The 19,438-nt window shown below is 38.7% G+C and overlaps 1 protein-coding gene across 2 annotated transcripts in view; it reads left to right on the forward strand.

The window, feature by feature from the left end:
- The window catches only part of gabra3 (gamma-aminobutyric acid type A receptor subunit alpha3), a 110,065-nt gene that overhangs the window by 23,653 nt on the left and 66,974 nt on the right, over nucleotides 1–19,438 (forward strand). For both annotated transcript variants that reach the window (XM_042499612.1, XM_042499613.1), the window contains exon 2: nucleotides 13,489–13,595. In XM_042499612.1, coding sequence (XP_042355546.1) covers nucleotides 13,510–13,595 — 86 coding nt within the window. In that variant the 5' untranslated portion in view covers nucleotides 13,489–13,509. The remainder of the gene's footprint in view (nucleotides 1–13,488; nucleotides 13,596–19,438) is intronic.

Here is a 19,438-nt window from a genome sequence, read left to right on the forward strand (position 1 = left end):
AGAGATAGTGTTAGTATCTGCGAGTTTTGTTGTTATTTCACATGTTTAAGAAAGCAAAATGCCAACAAATAGCACAGTAAACTTGGTTTAGACTGATTTAACTAAGCTTGTCATATTTAAATTGCAACAACTTCACAAAATTCAGTAGATATGACTACATTTTAAGTAAACGTTACATATAATGTAAGCATAGATTAAATTTAATATTTATATTCATCAAGGCAATTAGTTTCCTAGATATGATTCCTAGTAAAATCAACTTGTCAGATTTTACAGTGTACATTTTACACCATGATATCAATTTTTCTTTTAATTGCTTTTCTTGCCTTGGAGAGAGTTTTACCAATATAAAACCATGCCTCTATCCTTGGACTCTCGCCGCAGATAAGAAAGAAAAGACAAAAGATCAACTGAGTAGGGACAGGATGGACAGATGTGCAATAGATGTTGCACAATATACTCAGTGGGATCGTTGAGTCTCAATAAACTTGTACAAATACTGAAAAAACAATCTGTAGGTGGACTTTCTAAATTAAGTTCTACCTCGAGTTCCGCTGAAGTTAGCCCCAATGAGAGAATGAGTCTCTGGAAACTTAAAATTCAGGAGAAAGCTAAATTGGTAGTGAGAACTCATTGTCCCAAAGTCTAAGTATAATCACAAATGTTGAATTTCACAGCAGCCTTAACATTGACAGCTTTCTGAAATGGAAACTGTTAATATGGAAAAACTTCCACCAAAAGGAATTTGACTATGTAAATAGCAACATCTTTAATACTTGAAATAAAAATAGAAATATGCTAACAAGTATATTTTAAATGATCACAATAAATCACATTATGTATTCAAACTAATTATGTGAAAAATCATTTATCGAGAGAAAACATATCCACCACTTGACTAACTACGAACAAACTGCTGTCCACTATTCGAGATGCTGAGTCACCACTCCATCAAATTTGCCTCCCAAAGAAGCACTGGCTTGAAGCCAGGAAGCAATAAATTATGAAGGAATCACTTTGTACAGGTTACATTCTTGTTCATTCTTTATGTTTAGTATCCAATAAAGCATATTGCTAACAAGACATTTCGAGACGAGCCCAGAAGCAACGGCGGCTCCGCTATTTAAACTTTTCACACTGTCTAGTTTTGTTAATGAGCTGAACCCTCCATGTCACATTGGGGTTTTCAGGCGCTATGCAAAAATACTTCCTCCAACTGCTCCTCCAAACCACCCCAAAATCTACTTCTTATACTAATGAACCATTAATTTAATGTACTGTATAGCTCGAGCATCAGAGGTCTCAGATCGTTTCCTTTTATATATAGCCAATAGGTGAGACTGGCTAATTAGGGAGGGATTAAATGGCACCCACTGCCTAGTCCAAAAAGGTAAAAAGCAGTACATAATAATGGAATTCATAAGGTCATTACCCCTGAAACCAACGTGAGATATATATAGAGAAAAAATGAAATACATCACCAGCATTATTCGACTGTTGGTCCATTAACCTCGTCCACCCTGACTTAAAGCTCTAGCTCTCTGGGTCATAAAGTGAGTCTGAAAATTGTTACAGCATCGATATTTCCATACAGTCCATCCATTAACAACACTGGCAAACAGTTCTCTGAAGTCATCAGAGAAACAGGCTAAAAAGAATAAAGAGGACACGGGGCAATCGTCTGTCTAACTTGATCTTGTCTTTTCTGTCTTGTGGTTTCACTAAGATTGAAGACGCACCAGTGACATGGGATGCTCTCTGATGGGACTTCCATGTCACTGCCATCAATCAAATACCCCATATATCACTCTCTATCAGCGGCATATGAAAATACTTGAACATGACAGGTGTTGTCCAAGCCTTTATTCTCCTTTATTCCTCTGATATTTTACTCCAGAGACTCAGCAGGTCAAAGCTTCATCTCAGGATCTATTTGATGGACTAGAACCACATTTTGGACAGACATACATGACAATGAATTGTAATAACGTTGGTGGTACCTTCGTATTTCCTTTAATGCCAACATGACGTTGACATTTGTAGTTTTGAGTGAAGGACTCGACAACTATTGGATGGATTGCATTAAATGAATTTTGTCATCACTTTGATCATCCCTTCACTTTTCTTCTAAAGCTATCTCGGCATGTCAGGATGCCAGTAAGTCAATACCAGTATATATATATATATATATATATATAGTATTTTAGGATCTGCCTTGAAAACGAAGTACTAGTCCACGTGGGCTCATTTGATTTTGTGGGCAAGTAAACATATAATATGTAGCCTACAGTATATTAATATATTTATCTTCAATTGTTGTTGTTGTTGTTCAGCACTAGATATGACGGTTGGCCTTTGCATTAGGTTATTTGTCCCGGACCTTGTCCACTGTGTTTGGACATCTGAGTAAAAAGTTAAAGTGACAAGTGCAGCATTATACCCAAAGTTTTCATAGAATGGTTCGTTACAACAGTTGTATGATCTCATACGAATTAGCATTACATCCTTAATGTACAGTCTCATAATTAACAAACAGTTATAGAGGGTAGGTTATTCCACAAAAACCACTTGGTTATGGGAAGGAAAATATCTTTTTTAGCTTAAAATATGCACTTTTGGTGTCACTATATTGGCATGAATAGCAGCAATGTCTCCACAAGAACAGCTACCTTGGATCCCTACAAAGCTGCTAAAAAAACAGCAATGACTCGCAAAATCAATATTTCCCAGAGTCAAAAATGAAGTCTTGAATTTGCTACTTTTGACCAATCAACAGTCCAGAACCCAAATACTACTCATTTGCTATCATAAATGACAAAGAAAAGCAGCCGATCCTCACATTTAAGGAGCTGGAACCACCACAACTTTAACATTTTTGCGTGAAAAATTACAAATGACTAACTGATTATCAAGAGTCTGCGACTGATTTTCTTTCAGTCAATTAATCAACTAATCGTTGCAGCTCTGGTGTATTTACTCACTGGCACACAGCCATTTGTTTCAGAGACAATGGCGAGCCTAATTAGGTTGTTCAACTATGGGCTTGAAAAGTTCCACCAACCCGCCAACATCAAAAAATAATGCATAAAAATTGATGCAATTAACAAAGAACCAGATGGACCAGAATGAAAAACTGAGAGGAAATTTGTGAAGTCTTAAGAGGCGAAGTATCCCAGCATCTTTCAGCTGGATGAAAAAAATATACTGTGATGCATTTACAACACGCACACAGACAAGTGACACATTAAAGTTCACTAGTTCAAGGTCGCACATCCTGCAGAACAAAAAGGTCGAGACGAGCACTGCAGCTCGAAGCAACGTGAGCAGGCAGCTCCATGACATAAAGCGGTGGAGAGAACTGGCACACTCATTGACAGGCTGAAGCTGTGTTTACATGGAATCACGCAGATGTTAGACGAACAACAAAAACCACCTTCTGGACGGCAGAAAAATACGAAATTCGACGAAATAGCAGGATGGCAAACTAAAACATGCATGACAATATGCTGCAACAGTAATATTGTGTCATCTACAAAGAATGTAATAAAGTTTATTTTGTGTCTGTTAATTTATGTAATCCTCTAGTAATGTCCAGATGGCCATGTTTTCTTCTTGTGTTAAGGAGTTATGTGACATCCGGTTTTAAATTCTGTCACTGAATTTGCACATTCATTTGGCGATGCAGTTGCCCAGAGATTAAATACTATTAAAAAGATGAAGTGAAAAAAACAGAGCCAAAAAGAGCCAGCCCACCCAGACGTTGTGGAGTGGTCTTTTGAAGCTGTTACAATCACTCTTGTAACTGAGGGAAAAACGTCTTTTTTGGAGAGAAAAATGTCATTTTCTCTCCAAGAGACCTCTCCAGCACGTTTAAGTAAGCTGTTTCTTTATGGCCAGTAATATTTAAGCAGAGCACCTTGTTTTACCACAATTAACTTGACACACACTGAGCACGCCAGTCCTCATTCACTTTTTAAAAAAGATGAATTGTTTGACAGGCCTACTCAGAATATATGGTGCCTAAAATGACCAAAAGCTGAAGCCTGGTTACCAGTCTGGCAGCCAAGTTAGTGTTGAGCCCCATTAATGGATAATATTCTGTGAATAATGGTATGCTCCCCATTAAATATAGGCTTTTTTTAATCATTAGGGTTAGTGAGTCGACACTGCTTATTGAGCTCTGTTGTTCTGGGAACTCTCTCCAGTATTTTCAAGATTGTATACTTTACACATTTGATAAATGGAGATCAAATATTGTAGATGAAGCAGTATCTATAGAGAATTACCCAGCTGTGCTTTGTGTGTGCAAACATGCTGAACCGGGTAAGCATTATAGATCTCAGCCATTAGCAACATGACAGGTGAGAACTGTTGTTGAAATATTGAAGGGAGGTGTTAGCCAAATCAGCTTTATTCAGACACAGAGGAGACTGGGATCCGTGGAACAATAAAAGCTCACTTTTACATACAAAAGAAGAAAAAATATTGGGTTGAAATAGAGCACACAGGCGAGGGAGTCTTATATGAGGCCATTCCCCCAAGCAGCAAACCATCATGATTTTATGGAAGCCAAGGTGGCATGTCGGTGGCTTTAAACATTACAGTCCCAGCAAAGTGCTTACAGGAATTTTCACTTTTCCGCAGTTTCTGTTATTGTTTCATCACTCGTCTCTGGTCTGCTGTAGTGCAGCCTTGACGGGAGCTTAAGCCCCCCGAAAGCCTCGCCTTGTCACGTATCAAGTGATATTCACTGTCACATGTACTGCATTGTCACCGCCACATTCTCATCGTAGCAGTTAATATTTTACTCCTTCTCGAAAAAAGGTTTGAGCTCCTTCTGAACATCAAATTACAAATGTTTAAGGGCTGTGACAGTGTTTTGCTTTTAACCACTCTGGCCTCCTTTTGGAAACCAGATTTCTGTTATTCCCTCTCTATACTGTCAGGAACATTTAAGCACACAGCATGAAAAGTCCAAATCTATCTCTGTAAAAATAACTCCATCTGGTATACTTATTTTATTAATTTCTTTATGCTAATGAAAAGTGCATTTGAGGATGTCGTCTACACTTGTAAACGTGCAGTCAAAGGAGAGTAAGCTTTCTCCAAGTTGGCAAAACCAGCAAGCGAGAGACCTTATTCCTTAGATTCCTGCCAAGTTTTAGCACTAATAAAATAAAGGCACTTCACCTTAAATTCAGAGGAGATAAAATATGTTTAGCTTTGATTAAAGTTGACTATCGGGGCCACTTGGGCTGTCTTATTCTACAGTTTTATGGTTTCTTTCAGCACCTGTGAACACTACACTATACTTACTGAACATTCGTCAGCCAAACCTTGGCACAGAACAGCGAAAATGACAGCATGAAATGTATCTTTCCTCCGCCCTACAAACAGCAACAGAAGCTTATTGTCATGTAGCGCTGTGCTCATAATGATCCACTGTACTCTCATTACATGTCTGTGAGGGACACACCAAAATCTTGACAAATCATCACCAGCGTAACATAATAGCGATGGGCCCCCGTGGAAACATTTTTGCCCGGCAGCCCGATACATTGATCATTTGGCAGTGATGAGGCATAATGATCATAATAACGCTCATGCCCACAGTCCCAAAACAGAGAGAAAAATGGTCCCCACTCATTAGGTGCACCTGTGTTCCTTGTTCTGGGTGTTTGCAACAGTCGATTTTTTTTTTTAATTTATTTATTTTTTTTAGAGATGTGGGAGTATCCTATCGACATCATGTTCCCAAATGTGGTGATTTGAACTGATTTTAAACACACTGTTACATAACATTATATAAAAGTGGATACTATTACCATTTTCACACAATTATTAATTAACTATTATCATTATTTTAACGCCATCCATTTATTCATCATCTATCCTATTAGCGTTAGGCCAACTATTCCAACTTTAATAATGTATTTACCATCTTATGACTTTCAACCCACTATTTCAACTTAATTCATTCATTAGCATTAGCATTTTCATCCATTTATTTATTATGTATCCCATTACTTTTAGCCAACTATTTTATCTTCACCCATTCATTTACCATCTATCCTATTACTTTTAGCATCTCTCTTATTACTTTTAGCCTAATGTTTTCACAATTTTTACATTACCTTTAACATGTTTCAACTGTTGATCCTGATGTTTCAGCTCATTATTCAAAATGATAGTTTTTACTTTTCTCTAACTATAACCACAATTTACACGACTGTTTTTTTTATCCCCGCAAGTCACCTTTAAACTGAACTCCAGCTTTTTGTTCGCTTTGTTTTTGTTCCCAATTCATCAAATATCAATGCAGGTTAGTGGCCCTCTGCGTCAGAAAGGCACTCTGAAGTCGTTACGTTGGTTACAAGTGTGTAAATGTTGGTATTTGACACTTTAGGAGTGAGAATGTGTTCTGTTCAGCTTCAATTAAGCAGGAGCTTTGAAAATGTGTGTATCTTCTGTTACGCCCATGTCTTGTCCTTTTTTTTTCTCCCTTTGTTTTTGCAAACTCTTCTTAAAATCCTTGTTTCTGACATAATTAAAAGTCTTTAACTGGCTAGTGAAAACAATAAAGCCTCTAATTCTTTCTGCTGATTTGTGCAAAAATAAATGACCTGAATACAAACAAACATTTCCCAACTATAACGGAGTATGAAGTTCTTTTCACATATGTGGTTGAATTACAGAGCGCAAAGATCACTGGAAGATGCTCAGTGCATGACTGTCACATCAAACCAAATGTGACAGGATTTTGGGCTATTTTTAGTGAAGAGCTACTTGGATTACATGGCTATAGAGCTGTGTCCTAAATTCAACAATTACTGCAGTCGACAGTGTTTATTGGCTGATGAGGTCCACAGTTTCTTTTGGAGGTTCGCTGACATCCTGTGCACTTACTGCACCAGTGGGATTTATTTGCATGGAAAAACATACCGTGAACTTTATAATATGACAGTTTGGATTTCAGCTTCCTTTAGGTCATGACTGACTGCCAAACTGTAAAAAATAACTGAAGATCTAAATTGTCCCCAACTGACATCTTTCTGGGTGGAAACTAGGCCCTGCCACTTCTTATTTCACCACTTATTATCTTTATTGTTCAACAAATCACTCAGAGCAGTCGTCCAGTCAGATTATTCAGCTAATTTGCATCAAAGGCATTTATAGCCTTTTAATTCTGTCACATGCGATTTCATTACTCACTGCGTTATGAAAAAAAAACTGCCAGTAGAACTGAAAACAAATGTTAGAAGAGTAGGGAATGGAGAGGGCTTTACTGTCACCTACGGCAAGCTATTTTTAATTTGCCAACAAAAGCACCATGTCTTTTTTTTCCCTCCTTTATATTCTCTGTTTCAAGTGCAATCTGAGCTCCAGGGAACGCTCAGCCCCTTATTTGCATGACAGGTATTGGTAAATCGGGTGCAGAATTGTAGACGGCGGCCGGCAGCCAGTCTTTTAATGCCTGTTTGTGTTATTCTTACAAAGACAATTTGTTGACACTTGTAAGAGTGCTGTGTCTAGTGAGCTTTCTGGATTCACTGCAGCTCTAATTGGTGCTTGTGTTCAGGAGACATGAAGTGAATAAACAGAACAGAATAGAGCTTCTATAGGAAATGTGATAGAAGATGGCGTTTATGGACTGACTAATGAGAATAACTCACGATAAGTTTCGCCTGCATTGCATTTCCAGACCCGCAAAAATGTTTACATTTTTTTTTTTTTTAATTTAAAAATCACTCAGACAAGATTTTAAAAAAAGAATCGGATACTATGGGAAGTACTGAAATGTTAATATTGAGGAAAGGATGGTGATGATGGGCAGCAGATGAACAAAGGGGAGTAATCACTGTGGGTCACTGATTAATGTTCAGAGATAGCTGCAAAGCCAGATCACTGCCAGCTTTCAGGAGGAGCAACCATGTGGCCATCTTGTTAAGGTTAAGATATGTAAACAAACTGCGACACATCCCCTCAGTGACACGAGAAATGGAGCCAAGAGAATCGAGACAGTCTGAGGATGATTTAATTTGAAAACAACTAGGGCTGCCCCTTGAAAGACAGAGATTTGAATGATCTGTCAGAGAGCTCTTAATCGACTGAGATTTTCTGGGTTTTTTTTTTGGCCTGTCAGTGTGCTGTGCAGTGTTTTTCTGGGGATGTTTGGTCCTAAGACTGAGTGCAGAGTGAGCACTCTTGACTTTCATGCTACACTTTGGTACAGGAAGCTGTGGACACGATGCAGCAACAACAGAGAGACTCTGCACCATAAAGGCACCAGGATAATATTATCCTCTCTTTCTGCTTTGAAGTGGTGGATGTACAGCTCACAGCAACTTAATACAAGAAAATCTCTGGCTTTTATCTGATATCTGGTACAAAAAATGTTGTTACACATTTCTGATCTGTCGTTAGTCCCATTAGCTTGTTCACTATATTACATGAATGCTGCTGGCATTATTAATGTCCCGTTGAGCCTCGCTCAAAGTTTAAAACTTTACATGGAAAAAATAAAAAAATGTTGAATATTCATATTGACCAGCTGAATCTGTTTCAACTGACCTATTTCTGAGTCGCCATCAAAACAGCAGAAGCAACTGTGCCCAAAACTAAAACTACAATTAAATCATTCCAAAAACAAAGACAATGGATTACCTGAACAATCCGGGATGCCACAAGAACACAGTCTGTCTGGAAACATGGACAACTTTCAAACAGCAGCCTGCAATGTAAGAGGAGACAAAAAAGGACTAAGTTACAATTCACAGCTCGATGGAATTGTATCTTGTACAATTACACGTGACAAATATATTATTGATTGACTGAGTGATATTGTCGGTGGACCAGAGAGACCCTGATGAACGTGAGGTTGTAAAAGGTCAAAGAGATAGGTTGGAGCTGTCCCATTTAACGATTTGCAGGCAAACTACAAAATCTTAAAGTCAATCCCACCGGGAGCCAGTGATAGGAGGCCAGTACGGAGGGAAACATGCTTTCGCTCGCTTATTTCTGTTAAAAGATCTGCTGCAGAATCCTGGACCCAGTGCAAGCGTGAGAGAGAGGCTTCACTGACATCACATAGAGGGCCTTACAATAATATTACAAATAGTAGAAGTATTATTATCACATTTTATATTCTTTGTTATTATTACTTCAGTTTCTACAAAGTGCTTTGACAAACAAAACAAAGCAGAGACAGAAAACTGAGGCAATTTTACAATAGAAGTTGAACAATAATGCCAAACAAAGGCCTGAGAAGAATTAAGGTAGAATTAAACAAAATAGTAGAGGCAGAAACATGTTAGAAAAATACAATAACAAAATAAAGTCAGTAAACACATACTACTGCTTCTGTTATTACTACTTCTACTACTAAACAACATCATCATAATAATCAGGGTCAAGACAAAATAAAAAGATAACTGATGAGTTAAAAGATAAATTAAAAGACTCAACATCACATTGTAAGTCCATAAAAATGGGTTTTACGACGTAACTTGGTGGAAGTCACCAATTCTGCCAGCTTTATCTCCTCAGGCACGTTGTTCCAAAGTCGAGGGGCCCTGACGGCAAAAGCAGCGCCAACTTTAGATTTAAGCCTCGACTTTGGAACGGCTGAAGGGGCCCCACCTGAGGATCTAAGGCTGCGAGCTGGCTCATACAGTGTCAACATATCTAATATGAAACTAGGGGCAAGACCCAGACGAGCTTTAAAAGTGATCAGTAACATTTTCAAATCAATTCCAAAACGAAGTAGTCAGCCGAGTAGAGATTAAAGATGGCATAACCCTTTCAAAATCACTCAGAGATAAAACTTACTTGACCTTAACTAAGAGCCTCAGCTGGAAAAACAACTATATGAGATCACTGTTTGTCCCATTTAAAATCACCGTCCATTATAACACCCAGATCATCGTCTATCACACTGTGCACTGTGTATCTTTAGAGGATGAGATCTCATCACACCTTTCAACTACCACAAACTATGACTACCAGTAATGAAACACTGTTATGACTGAACATCTCGGCACGGAGGAATCAGAGCATGTTCTAAAGATTGATTCATGCAGGACATCTAAGTGGAAGTGGCTGGAATAGGTGGCAATATGTCAGGAAATTAGCTATGCAATTTTCAGACACACATTATAAGACAAGGAAATGATTCGTCTGACTCCGGAGGGCATCTGTAGTTTTTATGGGGAACATAAAAATGTTTAATGGATAACGATCTGCGGTCTGTTTGAACACAAACCCGCCTTGCAGAATGTACGGAGAGAAGGGGAAAGAAAAGAGGATGAAAGCACTGATGCCAAATATGATTTACACAAAGAAAAAATAAAAGAGGTCAGTAGAAGTCTGCTGTTTACCAGCATTTGTTAAGCAACACAAGAGTGGTTTAATTTGACACAGTCTGGGACTTGGCCTGCCCTTGAGCTTGACATCTGTTGAAAGGGAGATGAAGGCTGAAATTAGGGAAAATAGCATTTGGGAAAATTTGCATGAACTGTACTGCATTTAATTGACATTTGCAGTTTTGTTTTTGATCTGGCTACTCATGTAAAATAACCTGGATATTGTCATATTCAAATAGTTTGCACGTCTTTCCTCACTGGAGCCAACATGATCTCTGTCCTCGCTACTTTATTATTTCTCTGCCAAAGGAGAACGGTTGATGGCATAGAAAACAGATGGATGGCTGCTTTATTTGTGGCTGCAAGGACACTCAGTCACAGGATAATAACGATGACTGTAAATATTTTTACATCAATAACACCTCGTGGCTCTTGGATTTATGGAACAAAATGTCAAAGTGTATTGACGCTTGTCAAATCCCCTGTAAGTGCATCATAGATTTTTGAAAAAAAATAACAGCTGATTTACATTTCTCTTTACGCTTCATTGTATGTGATGGAACAAATTTAAGGAGCTTTTTTTTAAACCAAGTATGTCTGCAGACAGTACCCAGTGGCCATTTCTCTATTTGACTGTTTCAAACCATTGTTTACGGCAGTTTTATGGCAGTCAATAGATGTTTAAAGGATAGGCTCATTATTTATTTATTCATTTTAGGTTTTTGTATAATTTTGTAGCTTCCCAGTACTTCCCCCCCATGTTTTCTTAACAAATGACACCAAATTAATCCAATTTCAAAGGGTTAAACAGCTTGAAAAAGGCATTTGAATGCAGCACAAAGAAAATGGTGTCAATCCAGATTTCAAAGGGTTAATCTGGTGCACAATGAGAAGAAAACAAAGTGTTTACCACTCGCTCGCCTCAAAATATCTTTGGGTTACAAACTGCCAAGAAATCAGCATCTCTAATTCCTCACACATATGAGACATTTTGAAATAATTGGCTGCTAACTCTGAGTTCTTTGGCTCACGAGCATCACTGTCAGACTTTTTAGATGTGATCTCGACTTCACTTGTTGCTCAGCTACAATCCACATTAAGACCTGACATTAATCAGAGTCGTCATGAACAGACAGACAGTCAAAGGTTGTGGCATTATTAGTGCAGCCTCCTCTTTGAACACTAACCTGAAGTGTATCTTTGCATACACTCTATCTGTTTACTCCTCCTCAGGATGAGTGCTCCACAGTGGCACGCAGAGGACTGATTGGCCCTCAAAAAATGTTTGATCTTCCCTCTGTATGGCAGCAATAAAAGAGGGGCCGAATCTCTCAAAAACAACATGAAAGCCTTTAAAGTAAGACGCAGCTGCTGCACGCGTGTGTGCGGGAGTGGCCGAGTGACTCTCGGTCATTTGCAGATTTGGCTTCCTTTCCCTGATCTTTCACGGTGTTTTCAGCCTGCACTCTGAGCTCATGCATTTTTAATGAGTGGTCATTTAATCTTTGTGTAAATTGCCAGACTGCAACCGCCTTGTAATAATTACCAATAATTACAGCGTTAGGAATGCAGTCGCTATGCAACATCAATAGAGTGGAGATATAAGGGAGAAGGAGACTGTGTACTGCTGGATAATGTGTTTATTCCAGGCTTTTTATGCGATGTTTTATCCCGCTTGTGTTTGGTCAAATTGTGTTAAGTGTGCTGCTCAAAGTCTACATCATCTCTAATGATGACTGAGAGTCCTGTGGGTGTAAAAACAGACACAAACACTCACAGTAAATGTATGAATGAATTTAACAGCACATATCTGTATTCGGTTTACTTTGGTTTGAGGATATTAAGGTGGGTTTTTTAATATTTAATGTAAAAAGGGTACATGAAATATGTGAGGGGTAGGGGGGGCTGTACCAAATCCTTTTTTTTTTTTAACAAAAAAGCATGTTTTATTATTAATTTTATGGTCTCTTTTATATTTAGCTTCCAATGAAAACAAGATAATCAAGCTGAAACAACATGTTCTCATTCCAATGTTTCACACATTGCCGCTTTTTCAGTGGACCCTCATATCTACATATCATAGGTGTCACATGCATCTGCTGTTGACATTCTGGGATGCTGCAACCAAGGCCAGGACGTCAACATCATGTTTTGGCTTAAAATGTGTGGTTTCAGGGGTGCTATACTGGCACGAAGGTTTTGTTGTTTTTGTTGTGGTCTGTAGCTTGGCAGGCATCTCTCCTATATGTTACAACACCCACCATCCCCTCCACCTCCCAGTGACATAGCATTTAAACCAGGTTAGCTCCATCAGCTTATATAATTAAAGTTGCACTTAAAGGGGAGCTACACCCATTTTCAAAAATCATACATGTTATTCCTAATGTCTATGAAAGTCCAAAAATCCAAAACTAGAATGCCAAAACTCAAATTTGTGATGCCATAGGGTACAAAGTCTGAAACTAAGTCAGTTCATATACATGTAATCAGAGCTACATCACTTTTGGAAACATAAATATGATCCGAATAAAACTCAGAAATGAGTTTAACATTCATGGTTCAAAGAAAACACAGAAACCACATGCTGGATGCCAGATACAACCACAATGCATACTTTTTCTTCTAGTGACTGGGCTGCTCTTTTCACCACAGTGACAGGCAAGACAGCACCACATGATGCTCAACTTACTTTATATTACGAACATCCAACCTCTTCCCTGAAGGGTCTCATAAATATGACAACCCCCTTTTTTCCAACATGGATTTTTTTTTTTTAAATCACTGTTTGATTTATGTCACTTAATATAAAAGACTCCTAACGTGATGTGTTTTACAGCCCAGTGCTGTTGGGAATAAAAATGTCAGTATCGGTTTAAGACCAAACAAACACCATCAATGTCATAAATCAAAAATATATAAACCAGACAAGAGCAGGCGGGTTAAGCAGGTTGGCGTTCTATGATCGAGACTTGATGAATGATAAAAATGAAGTACGATCATATGATATCACTTTTGCATTTACCAAAATTACATCATGTCCTTAAGTCACTTACGAGCTGTTATCCAGACCTCGTCAGTGAATACTGTATGACATCATCTCTCTCTCGCTCCTCTGTCATTCCTACAGGAGTCTTCTGTTTCTACTGATATGGCTGCTGCACTTTGGAAACTGAAATCACCGGACTTGGGCTTGTGGATCTTCCTCCTGTTTCTTAACATCCTTCCTGCAGTCAGGTACAACAACATCCTGTATTTCACCTCTCAGTCCCTCTCTGTTTTCTATTTACCGTCGCCCTTCCTCTCCTGCTATTTCATTTCCCCTCCGACTCCGTCCCTCCGGTTGACGTTCTGGTGATGTGTTTTGTATAATACCTTTATTAATCACGCTCACTGCTGCGGCAGACATTGTAATCTAACCAACACCATTAGAGGCAGAAGTTCATCTGTATTGTAAGCAGAGAAAAGGCAAGAAATGTTGTTTGTTATTACACAGCGCGATGGTCTCAGCTGTGACTGTCAGTTTGGCAAATGAAACAACCAGAACTCTGTAATGGTAAGGGGCACTCGAGGACATTGGGGGCTTAGCCTCGGTCTCTGTAGGATCCTCCTTTAGGATGAGCACGCTCTATTTTGCTGATTTTTTAAGGCACTCTGGCACCTATTTACTTTTAACTTAACTGTGATGTAATACATACTTGTAGTTGTTAGTAGTATTGAGTAGAAACAAATTACTTTGCAACTGCTATCATTAAAAATGTTTTCACTAGAGCCGGAAAAATAGTGTGTATTTTTGTAAATTGTAGCGAATCTAACAAAGTACATTTAATCAAGTTCAAGTTTGGACATATTATCAGCCCTGGGGCGTTTTATCATTATTAGGGACTGTGTGTTAATTATGAGAAGGGAAGGAGTTGTGAAAAAAGGGGGAGGCATATCAAATAATTATTTAAGCCCGGGGAAGGGCTTTTCTTTCCCTTTTTTACCCTTTTGGCTTAGGGGAGAGGCATACAACTTTAAATGGTTTTGTATATATTTTACAGTTGAATTTGAATTTTTTAATTTTTAAAGAAACATACTTGGAAGCTGTGGTTTTTTGGTGATTTTTTTTTCTTTTTAAATTTTTGGTGATTTAAAAAAAGTTGGAATTTCTTTTTTTTTTTTTTTTTTTTTAAATTTTTTTTGTTTTTTGTGGGGGGGGGCAATGTTGGTTATTCTCTTTTCTTTTAAATGTTTTGGGTGAATTTTAAAGAAAACATGCCTTTAAAATCCACAGACCCATCAAAAAGCCATAAAGTATCAATTTTATTATCTGATTTTCAAATTTCTGACGGTCTGTGCACACATCATTTGGGACGAACACATGCATTTTCCCCATGTCACTCAGCGGAGACTCAATCAAAAAATATTTGTAGTTTAGAGAAGGTGAAGCCCCGGACACCCAGATCTAATTACACAGCTAATGGTGTTGACACAAATAAAACTGCCAGGGAGAACTTTTAGCATTGCACAATAAAGTCAGGTATACTCTCCTTTATTTCTCCTACAGTCTCAGGTGGTTTTTGCATTCAAGGTCTTCCTGAACAACACTGTGACTTTCACATGTTTTGGACCAGGATTAAAATAGAACTCATGCCACCTTGTCCTAAATCAGGCTGAAAAAGAGCAAACATGACATCCTCTCATCTGAATGTAGCCCGCGCTTTCCTCTGCACCGGTCTGAATTTCACTGACAGGTGAATTAATTTGCATTGTGCAACACACCACAGCCATGATTGTCCATTCACAGCATTTTCACTCCTGCCTCCTGTGCACATTTTTCACTTTGCGTGCTGGAGTCAGCAAAAAAAAAAAAAAAGCTCCAGCATGTCTAGAAGTCATTCTCACCACATTCCTTGTAATTTCAAGAGATTGCACAGGTCACCATGTTAGCATTGTTGATAAGGTAGGATGTTGTGGCAGGGCGGCGCGACGGAGTGTAAATCACTTTAAGATTGTGCACGCTAGGACAGGCTCATCAAACCTGGGAGAATGCAGACTGGGGAGAGAAATCAGGACAGTGTGACAGGGATTAGCCCAGTTTGCTTTGTCATTGTGCCACTTGGCTCTCCGTGCTTATTAGGAGCACACAGAGTTTGTAATTACATATATTAAACAGAAATGTGTGGCCAGGAGAAGGTGCTGGCCAAACGTGGGAAAGAGTTCTTCTCCGAGAATATGTGCTTTTGCTTGACAGTGCCTTTTTCATTCAAGGACATGGTGTGTGTGATTCACCTCTACGACTTAGAGGCAAATTTGCATACAGTAATCTTGTGTACTGTTGGACCGAGGTTGTTTTTCATGCTTTGGGCCCATAAAATGTACAAATCATGGACGTAGCCACTGAGATGTCACTCATTGGTTTGTGGATTCCTGTTTTGAGGCCTCAGTTTAGCATTTTGGCTGTTGCCACCTTTTGAAAGCAGAAATGACCATATTTGGACGTTGAGGTAGAGCTAACCCTAATGGACCGGCAACCTTTAACCAAAAGAGCCATTTTTGGCTAAAATAAAATGTTCACGGAATTGTAAAACATATTTGAGCCTTACAATGAAGGTAGTACCACCTTTCAAGTCTGAATTAACCTGCCAACTAGGCTTGAGCATTATGTAATATTTCATACCTTACTTAGATTTTTCCAGGGTTACCTATTTGGTATATGACGGTGTAAGTGTGCACTTCCCTGTCGATGGTGCTAACTACTTTTACCTTTTCAGACTTATAAATAAACAATTGAAACCAACTAAATGTTCAGAAAAGTCAAAGTCTCACACTAATTTTCCTAATTAAACAGAGAAATACCACAGTACACCTTTTGAATCCAACTTTTGTCTCGGTCTCTGAAGACTGGCAAGACTTAATTGCCTCATTAGATCATCATAAATCACACTTCATTCCAACACGACATAACATAAAACTCACACAATCCCCCTTGGTTACTCTTTCGAGTAATCGAGTTAGTAAGTCCACTGTTCCAACAATCACCAGCAAAAATAGATCCTGCCATTGCTGGCTGCCAGCTGTTAACAGTCCTGTTACTTCTCCCCACACCACTAAGGGTAATGAGACCGCAGACTGAGTTCTGGTGGCACGTGCTGTGCATGACATACAGTGAGTTTAATAGCCTGTATTTATGGCAGTATTGAAAAATATATGGCTGAATGGGATTCTGAGAGAATCCCTGCAGCCAGGTCGGAAAATGTCATGGGAAGCTTTCCCAGAAGAGCGGAGGAAGACGCATATTAATGCCCATGGTTTTAGAATGAGGTCTAATGTTCAGGTGTTCGGATCTATCTAAATTATAGGCTTTCAAATTGTGAAGTGCGCCTCCGCATGGGAGAGCTGAGGGTGGGTGCAGAGGAAGAGACACTGAGCCGCAATTTGTGTCAAAATGAGTCCTCCATCTATAGTCAGAACTCACATCTAAACATGCAGACATGCCATATAGATTCAGTTTGATGTACACTTTGAGGATATCATTATTACCACTAAATCATCAGAGAAATCATGATGGAAAAATATATGCTCCTTAGAACTACAGAACTTGCTAGAGAATAATCACATCACACAAGTTATACCCAGTATCAAAGTAAACCAAAAATAGCTGCCTGTACATCCATGGGAACGTACTTTGACCTTTTAAAACTTGAGAAAATTGGCTAGATTACGTTAAAAAATGTGAGGAAGCCAAAGAGCAGATAAAAAAGAAATGACCAAAAAACTAGCAGAGAATTAGTTAAAAATACAAAAAAAATTCCAGCAAAATTAGTTTTGAAAAAATACAAAAAAAAAAGGGTCAAAACAACTGCCTGAAAAAAGTGCTTTAAAATTTGTAAGAATTTTCTGACAAAATCTTACAAATGTAATCATGATAAATATAAAAAATGTAATTTTTCCCCAGCTTTTTTTTCCCTTGGACATTTTCCCCTAGCTTTTTAAAAATCATTCTCTAAATCTACTAATATTTGTGATTGTGAAACATTTTTTACCAAGTTGCTCATTGCCTTTTTCCCATGTTTTCTGAAAGAAATAGGACTAATTTGCTCTGGGTTCAAAGGTTTAAATACTTGTGAAAGGCGTCAGAATTAAGCACAAGAAAAGTAACGCTAACGTAACGTAAACCCCAGATCCCAATAAATTGAGGGTAAAGGCCGTAAACATATATAGTTAAAATTCACAAATATGTAAAAACAGGAGAAGAGGAGTGTTTCCGTTCGAGCATTTTGTGTTTTGTCACTGGGGACAAACCCCTGTCCAAATTCTTATTAGCAACTACAAAAAAAATTATTTAACAGATAAGTAATATTTTAATAATTAAAACTGCAAAACTGGAAGCCTGACCTTGGCTTTGGTTTGATTGCGCAGCGTGATGCCAGAGAAGATTAATGATCGAATTACTGGCATTAGTATTCAGGATGTTCATAAATAATATGAAAAGTCATTAGATGTGATGAGAGCAGCAGGTTAATAATGGAAATGTATGAAGGGTTGACATATTTAAGGACAGAAAATTGTCCTCACACCCTTTCTTGCTGGGCCCAAGCAGTCAATGCAATTCATTATGCATGGACCTAACACAGCATGTGACAAGGATTTTCACAAATGTTAATCTTTCTGCAATTATTTGAGACATGATGTAGTGCACATATATGCAAAGCCCTTGCATAGAAGTCTTTGCATCGCACATTTTCAGTCTAACCTGCACAAAATGAGACTTTGCTTTAGTTCACTTGAGGGGAGACATTATTATGTTGCCTCTCGACAAATCCAAACCAAAAATGGAATTTCTTTCGGAAATTTGCATTCGAGAGTGAAAGTATATATTAGTTGTCCATCAAAGCTCAAGTTGTTGGAGTTTGGAAATAATCCTCAGGAACGTCAGCGCGCACATGCTCCCAGAATATCTGCGTATCAGCAGAGCTGTCTCTCTCTGAGAACTGCCACCTCCCTGATGCCCACTGATGCTATCGGCAGCCTCCAAATCGGCTTTACTACAGTTGAGGCAGGAGACTTTCCTAATGGATTAAGGTGTAACAGACAAATCCTCTCTATAAGGGTTTGTCATTCTGCACATCACCAAATTTCCTCATTTCCAGCTCACTGGAAGACGGGGCTGATTAAGCTATTATTCCCAAGAATCCATGTATTACATATGAATGAGGAAGCTGTGTTTATTTCCATTCGGCGAAGGTCTTTCAATCCTTCAGCTCAATTCGCTCCCAGCCCCCGCCTTCCCCTTCTACAGTCAACACTTAACAAGAGTGGACACTCAGGCCATCTTGTTGTCTATTTTGTTTGTAGTCTGTTGCCAAGCTGCTGGCTACCGTGGCACATAATCAATCGCTATAAGGACGAGGGTGCTATATGTACACTTTGCCTATGGATTGAAGTGAAGCCGGCCAGCCTCTACTTCTTTTCTCACCCCATTTTGCATGAATTATTCACAGCGTGGCCGAGAGGGGCATCACTTTGAGATGTGACCTGGTCAACAGATAACATTCTGTTTCGGTAGTGTTGTCAAGGTTAATGTGTCACAGGTCCGGACAAGGGTAATGCATTCATGGCTGAGCCACTTTGCTGATTGAATGACCAGGCAAATAGTTTCTACTCTGAGTCAAAAGAAGAGAAAGGTTCACTAAGTGTAACTATCAATCAAAAATCAGAAATGATCTGCAAATACATATGCATCCTGCTTTAGTTTACAGCACAGCACGTAATCAGTCCCTCCAGGATTTAGACGGTCGTTTTTGTAATTGTTGCAGCCTAAAATGTCTGGTTTCACGGCAGCTTTGCTGAAAACAACTGTGATGCAAGTTCAAGGATAGATTTAGGGGACAAGAGAAATTTAAAAATAATAGCCGTGATGCTGTCTCAAATTCTGAGCTTATTATGGGGAGTATTCAGTTTCCCACAGAATCAGAATCCATCTATGGTTGACTGATTGTAGTAAGAGCTGATCATCTGTAGCTGCCGTTCGAAAAACAGCACTGAAGGACCAAGACTCTCCTCCTGCTCTTCCTACCCGGCACAAGCTAATATAT

Source organism: Plectropomus leopardus, chromosome 13, assembly GCF_008729295.1.
Source record: "Plectropomus leopardus isolate mb chromosome 13, YSFRI_Pleo_2.0, whole genome shotgun sequence".
Classification (NCBI taxonomy): domain Eukaryota; kingdom Metazoa; phylum Chordata; class Actinopteri; order Perciformes; family Serranidae; genus Plectropomus; species Plectropomus leopardus.